Source organism: Panthera pardus, unplaced genomic scaffold (assembly GCF_024362965.1).
Source record: "Panthera pardus isolate Hobbes unplaced genomic scaffold, ASM2436296v1 HiC_scaffold_8, whole genome shotgun sequence".
Lineage (NCBI taxonomy): Eukaryota > Metazoa > Chordata > Mammalia > Carnivora > Felidae > Panthera > Panthera pardus.
Window position 1 is genome coordinate 128,987,679 of NW_026527013.1, and position 15,777 is coordinate 129,003,455.

The window sequence follows — 15,777 nt, forward strand, 5'->3', positions numbered from 1 at the left end:
GACTAATAAAACTTGGTTGACCTGGAGTAACCACTTTCCATTTCACTCAGAAAATTTTACCAAATAGTGACTAAATACTGCTAGACAGGTTTATTCATCAATGTGAAGGGGCATGAGATCACTCAGCAGTTTTGGATTTAAAAGGGCCAATAAGAAAGGTTTACTTGTATTGATAGAATTAGTTCTCCATTACTTTAATTCCTTGCTTCCAAGAAAAAGATAATACATTCCTCATTAATGGAGGTATAGGTTAAATGATAAATACCCAAAACAGTACCTGAGCAAATCAGTATTTTATTTTTACATCACAGTTTACTGTTCTTCCTAACTGGTGGTCAGTGTATTGTAAATACTGTCAATCATGATATAATTCCCATCACTACATGTTTCATCTTAAGAATAAATGACATTACTCAATTACTTTCATCCAATATTAATTTTCATATTCTTTCACCAGCAAGCACCAAAATTAAAACTCAGCAATCAATGGGATAAGTATACATAACAAAGATTCTCAAATTTATTCCCAAATTAAGACATGGGAATAAGATTTTCATATTCCCAAAGGTCTGCATTTTTTTGGCATTAAACAACAGGGTATTACAATTAAACACAAAATCAGTTGATATTTAATACTGTTTAAAACTCTTTAATAATATGGATCATCTCATTTGAAACAAGCTTTGCCCTTTTGAAGGCTCATCCATTACTTTTCCTGTGATTGGTGGTGTTGGCCTCCCAATGTCAGCAGCTGAGGGAGACCCATGCCATCATTCTGCTTCCCTCTGAACTAGTAAACGCTCTGGAGGAAGAACAGATTCCAGTTTCTGCCAGCGCTCTGGAGGCCACAAGATATGTGTAGCATGGGCATGCAGAAGTCCTAGGGAAACCTGAACCCATGAGAGACACAAAGAACATGAGAAAAAAATTACTTAGATGATTAAAAATAGTAAACACTTAGATGGTACTTTTCTAGGTGTAATGTACGGAAGTATTGATAGAAAGCCTTTAATCCTCACGAATCATTTTAGGTAGGTATTACCCCCATTTTGCACATGAGAAAACAAAATTAAGGTTGGTTAAAGAGCTTACCAAAAGTGCTATAGCTACCACGGGGTGGAGGCTGGCTTCTTGGCTGAGCCATCCAACTCCAGAGTCTACATGCAACCTTAAACACACTCCTCCCTAACTACCTTGCATACACCCAGGAAACATAAATCTGGTTTGCATTCTCAGAATCTCCTATATAATTGCCACTATTTCAGAGGGACTGGACTTTGTGGAAAAGTCAGAGACATGAAAAAATGTTTTTCCCACCTACTGGCTGAGCAGCAGAAATTAGATCTTGGAAACTACAGGGAGCAAGACGGAACTAGTGCTCACAGAGGGAGGTGGAAAACCAAGGGAAAGCCAGCAATGGAGGATAGGAAGCAGGAAAAAGAATCAAGTATAAAGATCATGACAGAGGGCAAAGAACCCCCATCAGCAGAGATGTGCCAGGATTAAAGTGGAGGTAACTAGAGGGAAGTCGTCTTGGAGGACTGAAGGCTGAGCCCTTAAAGACAGCTTAGGTTTCCATAGGGACATGAGCTTCAGTGAGCAGAAGAGTGGGGCAAACCTGTCTAAAATGCAGATCCAGGTTCTATTTTCACAGATCACCCTTCAACAAAGCAGAAGCAGGGTCTAGAAATCTGTATCTTTTGTTGTGGATGCTATTTTTGTTATTAGATAATATTTAATAGCATTTAAAAGTTTACAAAATACTTACATTCAGCACATTATCTATTTAGTGCTAGCTGCAAACCAAATACTATGGGCCCACTTTTTATTTTCAAATGTTTTCCTATAAATTGAAGCTCCATAGAGATTAGCATACAAGACTGCTTTCATTGAAGTTCTATTTCCTAGCATCTGCATTCAGGAAAACATGTTGCACAGAGACTCAAAGAATTGGATGTCAAGTGAGAGATTCTAAAAAGGTAACTAGAAATACATTTTTTTTAAAAAAAAGAAGAAAAAAAAAACCCTTCACAACTTGGAATACAAACAAAATAAGCCCAAAGTCTGTGAAGAAGCCCCGAGAGCCCAATAAAGGAATATTACTCTGAAAATCAAACCTGCAGAAAATTTGAAAATGTGGTAGAAAAAAAAAAATTCACCCAAATCCACCATTTACATTTTGTTGCATTTGTTCCCTTCTCTTTGTATGTGTACCTGTGTACATATTTTTTGAACCATTTGAAAGTTGCTGACATTCTGAATTTATTCCTAATTTTCCACATGTATCTCCTCAGAACTAAGACTCTTTACTACATAAACATAATACATTCTATGTAATATATAATGATACAATATTGCTTACAACAGTCAAAATTTTCCAACTGTTGCAATAATGTCTTTTATAGCTATTTTTTAAGTTCTTAATCAAGGGTCCAGAATTACATCATAATTGTGATGATTTTTGTTTGGGCCTGTTGCCTTGTAAAATATCCTACATTTAGAATTGCTCGACTTTTCCCTTCCTGAATAGATTCAAGTTAAATGTTCTTGGCAAGAACACAATGTACTTGATAGTCTATTCTTTCCATTCTGTCATGTCAGAAGGCACAAAATATCTGTTTGTCCTATTGTTGTGACATGAATGAAGTTGGATAATTTGATTAATGTGATATTGACCAGCTTTCTCCACTATAAACAAACTGTTTTCCTTTGTCATGAATAACTAAGCTGTGGGATGATATTTTGAAATAGTTCACTATCTTGCATCAAAATTTTATCCAATCATTTCACTGTCTCTGAAAGAAGCTGGTTTTTCAATCATCTGATAGTTTTAACATCCATGGATGATCCTCCCTGAATCAGTTATTACATTGATGATTACACTAGTGAGTTTCCTAATTTATTATTCCTTTTATATTTAATAGCTTTCATTTTTCTCTAAAGTGCTTCTCCTTCTAATCCTAAATTCTTTTAATATCAAATATTTTTAATTTCAAAATATGTTATGAGATTTTGGTTTAATGCTCCAATGTCCTCAGAGCAGTGGGGAGGTTCTTGATCAATGATGGACATATCTCCATCAGTCTCTGAGCACTTCCTTTTTGGTACCACTGAATGCTGTAGCCTTACTCGTACTTGATAGTGGTTCAGCCTGATATTGGACATCTCATTAAAGAGGCTTGGTTTTACCAAGGAATACTATTTAGAAACCAAAACCTGCTACTATAGGTACTTATTGCTCTGAGGGTGTCAACATTCAAAGCCATTTCATAGGATAAACATTAAAAAAATACAAAACCCTAGGGCTTTCCCTCAACTTTCCCCATTCTATATTTCTATCTCCTTTCTTCCAGAGTGAGCACTCAGATTTCCAACAACTACCAGTTTAGTAAAATCAAGGTTTCTTTGAAATTATTTTAACCCTTAAAATCTCATGTTAAGGGTATATTTATTGGAATTTGTCCTTTTTTTTTCCTCCACAGTGTAGATTTCCTTCTATTTGTATTCAATTTTAGTGTGCTTTTGATATCCTTTTGGACTCAGTATTTTTTTTTGAATATTTAAACATTTGCATGGTTCAGAAGTCAAAATTATTCTTAAAAGGTGAGGTAGGCAGAATGCCCCCCAACACACAGTTACTCTGTAAGGATTACCATATCCTAATGGACTTAAAGTTGCTGATCAGTTGACCTTAAGATAACAAGACTATTCTATAACATGATTATATTTGGGTTCATGGGATAAGAATCCTTAAATGTAGGTAAGCTAGGCAGAAGGGTCAGATTTAGACAGAGATGTTGTACTGCTTGATTTTGAAGATGGAGAAAAGGGCCATGAGCCAAGGAATGCAGGTGGCCCCTAGAAACTAGCAAGGAAACAGATTATCCCCTATAGCTGTCAGAATAAATGTAGCCATGCTGATACCTTGATTTTAGCCCAGTGAGATCCATATTGGACTCATGACCTCCAGAACTGTGAAATAAATTTGTATTTGTGGTAATCTATTATATTAGCAATGGGAAACTGATACAAAAAACAATATACACAAATTAAATTCTCATCCACCAGTGCACCTCTATAGATTAACTATTTTCATCAGTTTTTGTTGTTGTTTCTTTTTTGGAAAAAAGAAACATTCTCTTATTTCCTCCTTTTTTTCTCATACCAAAGGTAGAACACTACACATTCCCTTTTGTAACATCCTAGAAACCATTTCCTAACATTTCATAGAAAGGGAGCATATGGTTTTTACAACCCTACCCCATCCTCTTAGTGATTCTGATTAACCTCATTGGGAACCTAGGATCTGAATTTTCCACTTAGCATCACACCCAGAAAAAGTGAACTTGACCAATTTTAAAGAATCCCTTGAATATATTCTGAAACATGCTAAGTAACCATTCCAAACATGTTAACTGCCAGGAACCTCAATCTAAATGGTCTGTCATAGTAAAGTTTTTATCTATTTTTGTTCATGTCTGGGCTCAGTGGAGCTATAGGACAGCTGGTCTCCATCCTCTGCACAATAACCCTTTTTAGATTTGATAGCTGCTACTCAGTTGTTCCTCAAACCTTTATTTGCGGTTCCAAGTTGTTTTAACTTTTTTTTTCCTATGGTTGAGTTGCCAGTCTTTTAACTTTGCAGAACCCTTGCCAATATATTTGCTTGCTTTCTTGGTGACTGGATTTTTTTAAAATCAACATTCATTTTACTAAAACCTAGAATTCTTTTATTCTAAACATTTATTAGGTATACTACTCACTTTCTGAAAAAAATTTCATCTTTAGAATTATGAATGTGAAAATTCTCATAGATGTAGAATATTAGTATGGTTTAAAAGTATTGGATGGAATGCAATATTTAAGTGTTTCTTTAAGAAAGACTAAGGTACAGAGAATGCCTATATACTCTCTTAGCAGTCTTATCACAGATCTTTATTTTTTTATTGATATGCATACAGACATGCAAAGGGTACAGTGAATGCAGGACAGAAAAAATCCAGAAATAAAGGAACTATTTAAAATTAAAAGCTATACTTGAAATAAACCAGCTTTCATTTCCATACATACCATACTAGGCAGGGTCCTCCAGAGAAACAGAACTAATAGGATGTGTGTATATAGAGAAATGTTTATTTTAAGGATTTAACTCATGTAATTGTGGAGGCTTGGTGCTTTGAAAGTCTAATGTGGAAAGGCCAGAAGGCAGAAGACTCAGGAAAGAGCTGCAGTTTAAGCCCAAAGGCAGTAGTCTCTAGGCAAATCCCTTATTGCTTGGGGGTAGTCAGGCTTTTGTTCTAAGCAGGCCTTCAGCTGATTGAACAAAGCCCACCCACCTATTGGAGAACAATCAGCTTTACTCAAAGTCCTCTAATCTAAATGTAAAACTCATCCCAAAAACACTCTTACAGAAACAACTAAAGAGCTGGGCACCATGGCCCAGCTAAAGTGACACACAAAGTTAACCATCACACCTAACAAATATAATCCTCCTCCCTGTAGCTTACTCAGTGTTACCCTCAGTTCTTACTACACACAGGTCAGTGTTCTGAATGACTCAGTCATTCTGATGCATTTAATCCCACAATAACTGTGTGATGCAGGTTCCATGATGGTCTCCATAGTAGAGGAAACCTAGGTACAGCAATAGGTTCTTTTGAGCCAAGACTGAAGTACATGCCCCCTGGCTCTTGAACCTCTATATCAAGATCTATTCATGTAATTTATTTTCCAAATGAGACACTTTGACTGTCAAATTTTAAATTAAGTCAGGATAATAGTAAAATGGGGGTGTCCTGGACAAATCAAGATTGGGTCAACTTAATTATACTGCTTTTGAGTTTTGTTAAGGTCCCACATACTTTCCCAAAACACCTAGATTGATCATAATGGAAATGCTTGTCACAAACTGAATTATTTTTCTCAAAACTCATAGGTTGAAACCCTAATCCCCAGCACCTCAGAATATGAGTATTTGGTGATAGTTACCTCTTTAAAGGTTCTAAGTTAAAATGAGGCCATTAAGGCGACTCTAATCCAATTGGGCTGGAATGGTTGTTAGATGAGGACATTAAGACACACAATCAATAGGGGTGCATGTGGGGACACAGCAAAAAGTTGGCCATTTGCAAGACAATGAGAGAAGCCTCCCAACAACCAAAACTTTCTGACAGTTGCCCTTGGATTTCTTGTCTTCAGAACTGTGAGAAATTTTCTGTTGTTCAAGCCATGCAGTCTATGATATTTGATTATGGCAGCCCAACACTAATACAGACATGAATAAACAGGAATACTGTGCTCGAAGCTAGTTCCATAGCATGTGCCAATAATCACTCAAAATAGGGAATCAAACAGGTTGAAGACAAAAAAAAAAAGGTTTTTTTTTTTCCTGTTATTAAAAAGAGAGATGCTTAAGCATGCAAAGGCATACCTAGTTTTATTAAGCTTTGCAGCAACCCTGTGGTGAGTAAGTCTATCAGTGCCATTTTCCAACAGGATTTGCTCATTTGTGTCTATGTCATATTTTGATAATGCATACATTATTTCTTAATTTTTTTATATTTGTTATGGTGATCTGTGATATTTAATGTTACTACTGTAATTGCTTTGGGGCTCCACAAGTTGCGCCTTTTTAAGACAGCGAACAATTGATAAATGTGTGTTGTGACTGCTTCACTGGCTGGCTGTTCCCCCATCACTTTACCTCTCCTCAAACCTCTCTGTTCCCTGAGACACAACACTATCAAAATTAGGCCAATTAATAACCCCAAATGGCTTCTAAGTGTACAAGTTAAATGAAGAGTCACAGGTCTCTTACTTGGAATCAAAACTATAAATAATTACACTTAGGAAGCATGTCAACAGCCAAAATAGGCCAAAGCTAAGCCTCTTGTGCCAAACAGCCAAGTTGTGAATGAAAAAAGAAAGTTCTTCAAAGAAATTAAAAAGCTACTCCAGTGAACACACAAATGATAAATAAGTGGTAGCCTTACTGCTGATGTGGAGGAAGTTTTAGTGGTCTGGATAAAAGATCAAACCAGCCACAACATTCTTTTAAACAAACACCTAATCCAGACTAAGGCCCTAACTCTTCCCAATTCTATGAAGGCAGAGAGGAAAGGAAGCTGCCGAAGATATGTTTGATCTAGCAGAAATTGGTTTATGAGGTTTAAGGATAGAAGCCATGTCCATAACAAAAAACTACAAGGTAAAGCAGCAAGTTATCCAGAATATCTAAGATAACTAATGAAGGTGGCTATATTAGTGAACAGATTTTTAAAGTAGATTCAATAGCCTTTTATTGGAAGGAGACGCTAACTAGGGTTTTCACAGCTAGAGAGGAGAAGTCAATGTCTGGCCCCAAAGAACAGGCTCTCTCTCTTGTCAGGGGATAATGCAGCTAGTGACTTTAAGTTGAAGCCAATGTTCATTTACTATTCCAAAAATGCTAGAACCCTTAAAGATTATGCTAAATTTATTCTACCTGTGCTCTATAAATGGAAAAACAAAGCCAGGATGACAGTACATCTGTTTACAATGTGGTTCACTGAATATTGTAAGCCCTCTATGGAGACCTACTGCTTAAAAGAGAAAATCCTTTCAAAATATTGCTGACAATGCACCTGGTCATCAAAGAGCTCTGATGGAAATGTACAATGAGATTAATGTTTTCATGCCTGCTAACACAACATCTATTCTGCAGCCCAGGCATCAAAGACACGTTTGGACTGTCAAGGCTTATTCTTTAATAAGTCTTATTCTTTAAGACGATAGCTGCCACAAACACTGGTATCACTGATATATATGAGCAAAGTCAACTGAAAACCTTCTGGAAAGTATTCACCATCCTAGATGTCATTAAGAACACTTAGGATTCATGGAAAGGGGCCAAAATATCAATATTCACAGGAATTTGGAAGAAGTTGATTCTAACCCTCATGGATGACTTTGAAGGGCTGAAGACTTCAGTGGAGAAAGTAGCTACAGATGTAGAGGAAATAGCAAGAAAACTTGAATTTGAAGTGGAACATGAAAAAGTGACTGCATTGTTGCTATCTCATGATAAAACCTTAATGGATGAGGAGGTGCTCATCATTTTATGAATGAGAACAAAACATGGTTTCTTGAAATAGACTGCACTTCTGGTGGAGATTCTGTGAAAACTGTTGAAATGACAACAAAGGACTTAGAATATTACAGAAGCTTAGTTGATAAAGCAGCAACAGGGTTGGAGAGGATTGACTCCAGTTTTGAAAATGCATCAAATAGTATCACATGCTACAGAGAAATTGTTCATGAAAAGCAGATTTATGCAACAACTTTCACTGTTGTCTTATTTTAAGAAATTGCCACAGTCATCCCCCCCTCCAGCAACCATCAACACTGAGGCAAGACGGTCTACCCACAAACACACACACACACACACAAAGACTTTTTGAAAGCTCAGTGGATTAGTCTTCTTTAGAATATATTTTTTAATTAAGGCATGTAAACTTTTTAGGCAACATTATTACAAATTTAATGGACTACAGTATAGTATAAATATAACCTTTATATGCACTGAAAAACTAAAAAATTCATTTACCATGCCTTGGTGTAGTATTCACTTTATTGTAGTGATCTAGAACAGACCCTATAATACTCCAAGGTATGACTAAAATTTTTTCAATAGGTTTTGTTACTTTGACCAACCAACCTAATATTTTACTGGGACTTAACTCTACCCTATGCTGTTTTGTGTCCCATGTGTAGCTATGTCTCCTTTTCAATGGATTTACAACATTTTTAGGCATAAGAAATCCACTTTTACAGTAAATTTTTGAACACAACAGAAACTTATTAAATTATTAGAAATCCTAAGCAGATCATTGTTTTTTTACTGTCTGCTTAATGAGAAATTTGCCCATCCACATATATTAATAGGCCTCTTACAATAACTGTTGCCCATAGATTTAGAATCAATGATCTAGAATGATCTATTTTAATTGTGCATCCTACCAGTAAAAAATATTGGAGAACTGACCTCCATATTTACACATTTAAAAATTATATATAATAAAAATTATTACAATTAGTACTAACAGTCCATAAAACCAAATGTTAGTAAAGCTCAAACTCTTGTTTTTTAGTTCAGGAGTACTAATTTTTTGTTTTTGTATCCAGGGGATCATTATACACACCCCTTGTCTATTCCTGCTCCCCTCTTTAGAGATCTCTGCTCTAGGAAACACCGAAAATACTAGCTGAAAATTGATCAGCACTATCAGTCAACTAGTTTGTTTTGTCCACACAATGCCAAAGAAGCACATGGACTGAATTGCCTGCCTTTGACTGAATTGGCTCCATGGAGAAGTTATGTTGGCATGTCGTAGACAAAACCTTCATGAGCCCAGCCTTTTCTTCAGGTGCCAAAGGCACAGGTGTGCATTATTTTGGTTCTCTCCACCCCCTATTCATAGACCATCAGTCTACAGAGCACTCTTCCCGTTCCTGGCTTCAGGATACCCTCTTCTCTTGAAGGAAGAGCTTGAAAGGATAAGATAAGGACAAGCAAAAGCATAAGAGTCCACAGGTAGGATAGAAAGGGAAACATAGGAGAGGAAGAAGATGATGACTGTTAATGGAAGCAAAGACTTTTTAAAAAAGCCATTCAGAACTAGAGCCAGGGTCAGAAATGGACCAGGATGAAAAATGTGATGAAGCACAAAATTTCATTTGATTAAAATATTTTCTTAAGAAAAAACCCACATTTTATATAATCACTACTAGCAAATAAAGTCAGTCTTTGATGAATTTACTTAGCAGTATAAGAGAGAAAAATCTCCACATAAACAAGGCAGCAGTCACATGATATTCATTCTGAATTATTAAATTACCTACAATTCTGAAGGTCAAATCAAACTGAAACAACACTGGAACTTGGAAGAACACTGTTTAAATGAATTGTCGATTTCCCAGAGCTTAAAGAAGTCAGCTTTCCACTCTGTCGTCCAAAATCCTTTATACCCACATCTTTCCAAACTTACCTACATGATTTCTCAGTATGCAAGTTCTACTCTGAGGGCCTCCATGGTATACCCAACTCCACATATCATGCCCACCTTCCTGCTTCTGATGGCTTCTGTACTCAGTTTGTAATCCTCTTCCTCATATCCCTGGGACCTTCCTATAAAACCCAGTGTAGCCTAACTTTTCCATGGAGCCCTTCCAGCCACCGCAATTCTCAACCATTTGTTCCTTTTTAAGGAACTGAGGCCTGGTAATGGTCTACCCAATATCAGGTTCTTAAAAAAGAAAAGAAACGGACTTTGGGGGGAAATGGCAGAGTAGAAGGAGCCTAAGATCACCTCCTCCTACGGATGCAACTAGATAACACCCGTATCAGTGTAAATTACCCAGGAAAAGACCTGAGGCTGGCAGAAAAGACTCTCCACAGCGAAATGTGGAGAAGAGGCCATATCAAAGAGGGTAGGAAGAGCAGGGATATGGCTGGGATCTAAATGGACTTGCAGGGACTGTCACCACAGGAGGGAGGGACACCTCAGGCATGGAGGGAGGAAAGAAAGAGACCCTCACAACAGGCATGGGGAAACCTCACCCAGAAGATGAATTCCCGTAACATTTGGCTTTGAAAACCAGAGGGGTCAAATTTCATGTGTTCCTACAGTAAGTGAGGCTTAACACCCGGAACTTTCAAACTCAGCAGGCTCTGCTCTGGGAGAGCAGGGAAGGCAAGAGGAAACTGAGTCCATGCCTTTAAAGAGCACAACAAAGTGCTCTGAAGAGATACAGCATAGAAAGAGCAGTTTGAAAAATGGCTGGGGTATAAAAGAGGGAAATTTGTTTACTTATCTTAGGGCATGTGCTGGAAGGGGAGGGATCCTTGGGAGATTTCTCAGGAAAGAAAAGTGCTGGCAGAAGCCATTTCATTCCCCCACCCCCAGCTTAGACATGCAGCCTATAGAAACCAGGGCCAACACTTACTACCTAGCTTGCTAACAGTGTACCCACACACCTCCATCCTCATGCTTCGACTACTCCACCCCCTCCAGCCCTTCCTGCCTTGGTTTGGGGCAGCTGTAGGTTCCCTCTTTCAGAATGCAAACTGTAAGAGAAGAGAGCAAGAGAAGAAAGGAACAGAGAACTACCGCAACAACCGTAAACCAAGTAACAAAATGGGAGTAAGTACATACCTGTCAATAATTAGTTTGAATGTAAGTGGACTAAACACTCAATTCAAAAGACACAGGTTGATGGAATAGAAAAACAAAACAAAAAACAAGATCCATCTATACACTGCCTACAGGAAACTCATTTCAGACCTGAAGAAGCATGCAAATTCAGGGGCACCTATGCGGCTCAGTCAGTTGAGCAGCCAACTTTGGCTCAAGTCATGATCTCACACTTCAACAGTTCATGAGCTGAAGCCCCGGCATCGGGCTCTCTGCTGGCACCACAAGCCCGCTTCAGATCCTCTCTCTGCCTCTCCCCATTTGTGCGCATGCTCTGTCTCAAAAATAAACATTTAAAACAAAAAAGAAACACACAAATTCAAAGTGAAGGAATGGAAAAGCATTTATCATGCAAATGGAAGTAAAATAAAATGGGAGTAGCAATACTTACATCATACAAAATAGACTTTAAAACAGACTGTAATGAGACAAAGTACACTATATAATCATAAAAGGAGCAATCCAGTAAGAAGTTATAACAATTGTAAATATTTATGCACCCAACATGAAAGAAACAAAATATATAAAGTAGCTAACAACAAACATAAAGCACCTAATAATAGTAATACAATAATAGGGGACTGTAACACCCCACTTACATCAATGGATAGATCATCCAAAAGGAAAACTAACAAGGGAACAGTGGCTTTGAATGACATACTCAACCAGATGGATCTAACAGATATATTCAGAATATTCCATCCTGAAAGAGCAGAATAAACATTTTTTTTTTCTGGAGACCGTTCCCTGTGCACTTGAATAGATCACATATTAGGCCACAAAACAAGTCTCAACAAATTTAAAAAGATTAACGTCATATCATGAGTCTTTTCTGACCAAAATGCTATTTAATTAGACATCAAACAAAAGAAAAAATCTATTTAGACTATAGATACAAGAAGGTTAAATAATATGCTACTAAACAATGAATAGATCAACCAAGAAATCAAAGAGGAAATAAAAAAGTACATGGAGATAGGTGAAAATGAAAACAAGATTCTAAAATCTTTGGATTGCAGCAAAAGCTGTTCTCACAGGGAAGTTTATACCAATTCAGACCTACCTCAAGAAGTAAGAAAAATCTCAGAAAACAACCTTACACCTGAAGGAGCTAGAAAAGAAAAAACTAATCCCAAACCAGCAGAAGTAAGAAAATAATAAATATGAGAGCATATATTAAAAGAAAATAGAGAAAGGACTCAAACAAAATCACAAATTAAAGAGGAGAAATAACAACCAAAATATGAAAGATTATAAAAGATTATTAAAAATTATATGCCAACAAATTGGACAATCTAAAAGAAATGGATATATTCTTTAAAACATAAACTCCAAAAACTGGAGCAGGAAGAAATAAAGAATTTGAACAGACTGATTACCAGTAATGAAATTAAATCAGTAATCAAAAAACTCCCAGGAAACAAATCCAGGACAAGAGAGCTTCACAGGTGAATTCTACCAAACATTTAAAGAAGAGTTAATACCTATTCTTCTTAAACTATTCCAAATAATAGAAGAGAAAGGAAACCTTCCACATTCATTCTAGGAGGCCAGCTTTCTCCCTGATACCAAAACTAGATAATGATACTACAAGAAAGGACAACTATAGGCCATTATCTATGATGAACATAGACGCAAAAATCCTCAACAAAATACTGACAAACTGAATCCAACATACATTTCAAAAGTCATTCACCACAATCAACTGGGATTTATATCTGGGATACAAGGGTGGTTCAGTATTTGCAAATCAGTCAACATGATACATGTGTCAACAAGAGAAAGGATAAAAAAATATGATTGTTTTCATAGGTAGAGAAAAGAATTTGACAAAGTACATTGATTCATGATTAAAACCCTCAACAAAGTAGGTATACAGGGAATATATCTCAATATAATAAGGGACATATATGAAAAACCCACAGTGAACACCATACTCAGTGGTAAAAGACTCAGAACTTTTCCCCTAATATCAGGAATAAGACAAGGTCAACTCCCACCATTTTTATTTATTTAATACAACACTAGAAGTAGTAGCCACAACAATCAGACAAGAAAAAGAAATAGAAGGCATCCAAATGGCCAAAAAAGAAATAAAACTGTCACTGTTTGCAGATGATATGAAACTAGATACAGGAAACCCAAAAGACTCCACCCAAAAACTACTAGAACTGATAAATGAATTCAGTAAAGAATTCAAGATCAATATACAGAAGTCAGTTACATTCCTTCCTACACACTAATAATGAAGCAGCAGAAAGATAAAACAATCTCCTCTACAGTTGCACCAAAAATAATAAAATACCTAGGAATAAGCATAACCAAGGAGATGAAAGACCTGTACTCTGAAAACTATAAAACACAGAGGAAAGAAATTGAAAACAAAACAAAAAAATGGAAAGATATTCCATGCTCATGGAATGAAAGAATAAATACTGTTAAAATGTCCATAATACCCAAAACAATCTACAGATTTAATACAATTCCTATCAAAATACCAAAATAATTTTTTCAGAACTAGAACTAAAGACCTTGAATAGCCAAAGCAATCTTTAAAGACACAACCAAAACTGGAGGTATTACAATCCCAGATTTCAAGATACACTACAAGGGTCTAATAAGCAAAACCGTATGATACTGGCACAAAAATAGACACACAGATCAACAGAAGAGAATAGAGAGCCTAGAAATGAACCCATGATTATATGGTCAATTAATCTTTGACAAAGGAGGCAAGAACATGCAATAGGAAAAAGTCCCTTCAAAAAATGGTGCTGGGAAAAGTGGACAGCTAAATGCAAATGATTGAAACTTGATCACTTTCTTACACCATAGACAAAAACAGAATCAAAATGGATTAAGGACCTGAATGTGAGACCTGAGACCATAAAAATCCTGAAGAGAGCACAGGCTCTAATTTCTTTGGCATTGGCTGTAGTAACATTTTTCTAGATATATCTTCTGAGTCAAGGGAAACAAAAAACAAACTATTGGGGTTACATTAAAATTAAAAGCTTTTGGGGCACCTAGGTGGCTCAGTCAGTTGAGTATCTGACTTCAGCTCAGGTTATGATCTCACGGTTTGTGGGTTCAAGCCCCACTTGGACTCTGTGCCGACAGCTCAGAGCCTGGAGCCTACTTTGGATTCTGTGTCTCCTTCTGTCTGCCCTTTCTCCACTTGTGCTCTCTCAAAAACAAACATTTAAATTTTTTTTTAAATAAAAGCTTCTGCACAGCAAAGAAAACAATCAACAAAACCAAGACAATCTACTGAATGGGAGAAGATATTTACTAATGGCATAGACCATAAAGGGTTAGTATCCAGAGTACATAAAAAACTTATACAAGTCAACACCCCCAAAACAAATAGTCCAATTGAAAAATGGGCAGAAGAAATATCCATTTGTCCAGAGAACATAACAGATTGCTAACAGACACATAAACATCACTAATCATCAGGTACATGCAAATTAAAACCACAGTGAGCTATCACCTCACACCTGTCAGAATCAAATCAAAACCACCAGAAACAAGTGTTGGTGAGGATGTGAAGAAAAAATGAATTCTTGTGCATTGTCCATTGAAATGAAAACTAGTGCAGCCACTGTGGAAAACAGCATGGATATTTCTTAAAAGATCAAAAGTAGATCTACCCTATGATCCATGAATTTCATTACTGGGTATTACCCAAAGAGTATAAAAACCCTATTTCAAAAAGATATATGCACCCCTATGTTTATTGCAGCATTATTTACAATAGCCAAATTATGGAGGCCGCCCAAGTGTCCACTGATAGATGAATTGATAAAGAAGACACTTACATATATATGGAATATTACTCAGCCATAAAAAAGAATGATATCTTGCCATTTGCAACCACATGGATGAATCTGGAAAGTATAATGCTAAGTGAAATAAGTCAGAGAAAGACAAATATCTCATTTCACTCATATATGGAATTTAAGAAACAAAACAAAAAAAGAGGGAAACAAAAAAAACACTCAACTTGAGAATAAACTGATGGTTAACAGAGGGGGGGTTGGGGGGATGGGTGAAATATGTGAAAGGGATTAAGAGTACACTTATAGTGATGAACACTGAGTAATGTATACAACTGTTGAATCACTAGATTGTACACCTGAAACTAATGTAATGCTGTCAAGTATATTTGAATTGAAATTCTAAAAAATCTCTAGGCATAGTGTTGACCATGTAATATATTATACGACTTGGGAAACTTTAGAGTGAAGAAGGCTATTAATAATTATGCTGGGTCAACAGGCATACATATGTCTCCAGGACACATGGTCATCCCCTTCTTTTGAGACAGGGAACACTTAATGACTGTAGTTATATCCACAATGTTTCAGATAGACATTCTCTTATTCCTTATATTAAACTTGTGGAATAGGCATTATTTTCATTTGCAGAAAAGAATACTTGGGCTTAGAAATAGTAAGCCTTATGCTGAAAGTTATGAGTCTAGTATATGATAGAACCAGGATTTGAAAAAGGTGTGGTTAAAAATTCATGCTGCTCCTCCCTG

The 15,777-nt window shown here is 36.5% G+C and overlaps 1 protein-coding gene across 7 annotated transcripts in view; it reads right to left on the minus strand.

Annotated features, from left to right (window-relative positions):
* Positions 1–274: 274 nt before the first annotated feature.
* The window catches only part of IMMP2L (inner mitochondrial membrane peptidase subunit 2), an 882,864-nt gene continuing 867,361 nt past the window's right edge, over positions 275–15,777 (minus strand). For all 7 annotated transcript variants that reach the window (XM_019418102.2, XM_053898369.1, XM_019418100.2 and 4 more), the window contains one exon: positions 275–890. In XM_019418102.2, the coding sequence (XP_019273647.1) occupies positions 771–890 (120 nt within the window). In that variant the 3' untranslated portion in view covers positions 275–770. The remainder of the gene's footprint in view (positions 891–15,777) is intronic.